At 35.7% G+C, this 2,224-nt stretch overlaps 1 protein-coding gene across 1 annotated transcript; it reads left to right on the top strand.

Annotated features, from left to right (window-relative positions):
• Nucleotides 1-337: 337 nt before the first annotated feature.
• LOC117171130 lies at nt 338-1,189 on the top strand. Its single transcript, XM_033358183.1, has one exon. The coding sequence runs from the start codon at nt 338-340 to the stop codon at nt 1,187-1,189; it is 852 nt and encodes a 283-aa protein (XP_033214074.1).
• The last annotated feature ends 1,035 nt before the right edge of the window (nt 1,190-2,224 follow it).

Genomic DNA, 2,224 nt, shown 5'->3' with positions numbered 1-2,224 from the left:
AAATTTGCTAGCCTTGTATGTTCCCTGTGTTGGTCATTCTCTAAATTTGGTTGGAAAGAATAGCGTTGATGTATGCATTGAAGCTATAAGTTTTTTTGGATTCATAGCTAATCTTTACGCTTTCTTTGTGGCATCTCCGCATCGATGGAAGATTTTGTTGAACCATTCTGATTCGACTCTGAAAAGTTTGTCTAAAACTAGGTGGTCTTGTCGCGATGATGCAACTTCGGCTTTATTTTTTAATTATTCACAGATATACGATGCTCTGTCTGTTTTTGTTGAAAGTGACGATGAAAATGCCGATACTAGATTTGATGCACGCAATCTTAAAAATCGAATGGAGAAACTAGAAATAGCTTTCATGACTCAATTTGGGCACGAAGTTCTTGATCGTTTCAATAAAACCAGCAAGTTTTTGCAGACGGTAGAGCTAGATTTGGTTACTGGTGACAAAATGTTACAATCGTTAACCGAATTTATTAATGAAATGCGAAATAAGTTCGATGAAATTCAAAAAAATGCCAAGAAGTTAGGATGTTTTGTTAGTCAACATTATAGTGATGAGAATAAGCGTATTAAAAGAAAAAAATTTCCAAATAGCAATGTTGAAACTTCTCCAAGTTTGAATGGCGAGGAGAAATTTAAAATTGAAAGTTTTCATACTATGGTAGACAAACTAAAAATGGAAATACAGAAGCGAAGTTCGGCTTACAGCAAAATTACAGAAATTTTCGGCTTCTTAACAAATTTGCGTGAAATGAATTTAAAAGATATTAAGAAAAGTGCCTCTAAATTTGTAGATTTTTACACTGAAGATTTGGAAGTTACCTTAGCCACTGAACTAGAACAATTTGTTCCTTTCTTGAAATCTGCTCATAAAGACAGAAAATTATCAGCTTTAACTATTTTTAAATGGATGTCAGATTCAGAAATAACGTCGATTTTCCCGAATGTATATATTGCTTATAGACTCTTCTTAACCATTCCCATCACAAATTGTGAAGCTGAGCCATCTTTCTCAACTCTAGCTAGGGTGAAATCAGAACTTCGTTCAACTATGAGTGATAAAAGATTAACTGGTCTTAGTTTGCTGGGAATCGAGAAAGATCTTCGAAAGACATTATCTTTTGAAGATCTAATAAAAGAATTCGCAAACGCAAAAGCGAGAAAAAATTTTGTTTTCACTTAGATGTATATATAATATGTGCAATAATAAATATCATTTTTCAAATTTGAAAAAAAACGAAAGATTTATTTAATTGTTTTCATGAACCTCATTTTTTCACCATTTATTTTATTGTATGTCTTTTATCATCAGATTTTCTTAGGGGGCCCCAAAACTGTACAGCCCTGGGCCTCGAGCAGCCTTAATCCGGCACTGCGTTTACGCGCATACATTATTGACAGGAAAGTGTTCAAGGAAAAATTATGCGAAAGTATTCAGTACGAGAAATCTGGAAGCAAAGGCCTTTTTTTAGGCATTTGCTTACTATTAGGTCGGGCAGTTCTAAATTTTGCTTACTATCAGGTCGGGCAGTTCTAAAGTATTCAGTACGACATATCTGGAGGCAAAGACCTTCTTTTAGGCATTTGCTTACTATCAGTTCGGGCAGTTCTAAATTTTGTTTAGGGTATACCCTATGATACTCTACAGCGTATACTTATAGTATCAACATAGTATTCCTTCCGTATCATGCAACAAAAAGCAGCAAGACGGGCATTTAAATTGTTGCAATTCGGATTTTACGGTAAATTTTCCATTAGAATGTCACGGAGTAATTGCAATAGTTTTTTAAGCATTAAAAACTTTTAAAATTATAATGCCTATCAGTTACATGGGCAAAAGGCGGCTTCAAGCACATCTTCCTTTAGTAGCAGTTGATATGCGTTATCTGTAAGAATTTTGGCTGGGTGCTAGCGCCATACAGAGGAAAACCCTGATACCCCTTCTAGAAATAATCAACTGAGACTGATAAGAAACAACCCAGATAACAAAAAGTCGGCACAATGTTATCCTATACGCCAGCACGCAGTCCGTTTGATAGGACCACTGTTCAAGCACATGAGTAGTAGCTCTGTGTAAGCGCCATTGCTGGCAATATTGCCCGCCCGACCGTCTGGCGACCAACGTGCCGGCTATTGGCCGGCTATATGGAAGCTTGAAATACCAATGAATAGATTCCTTTAATTATAATTATGTTTAAAAATATTAGTTTGAGGTCGT

Source organism: Belonocnema kinseyi, chromosome 4, assembly GCF_010883055.1.
Source record: "Belonocnema kinseyi isolate 2016_QV_RU_SX_M_011 chromosome 4, B_treatae_v1, whole genome shotgun sequence".
NCBI lineage: Eukaryota > Metazoa > Arthropoda > Insecta > Hymenoptera > Cynipidae > Belonocnema > Belonocnema kinseyi.
This window is presented reverse-complemented; position numbering and strand designations above follow the sequence as displayed.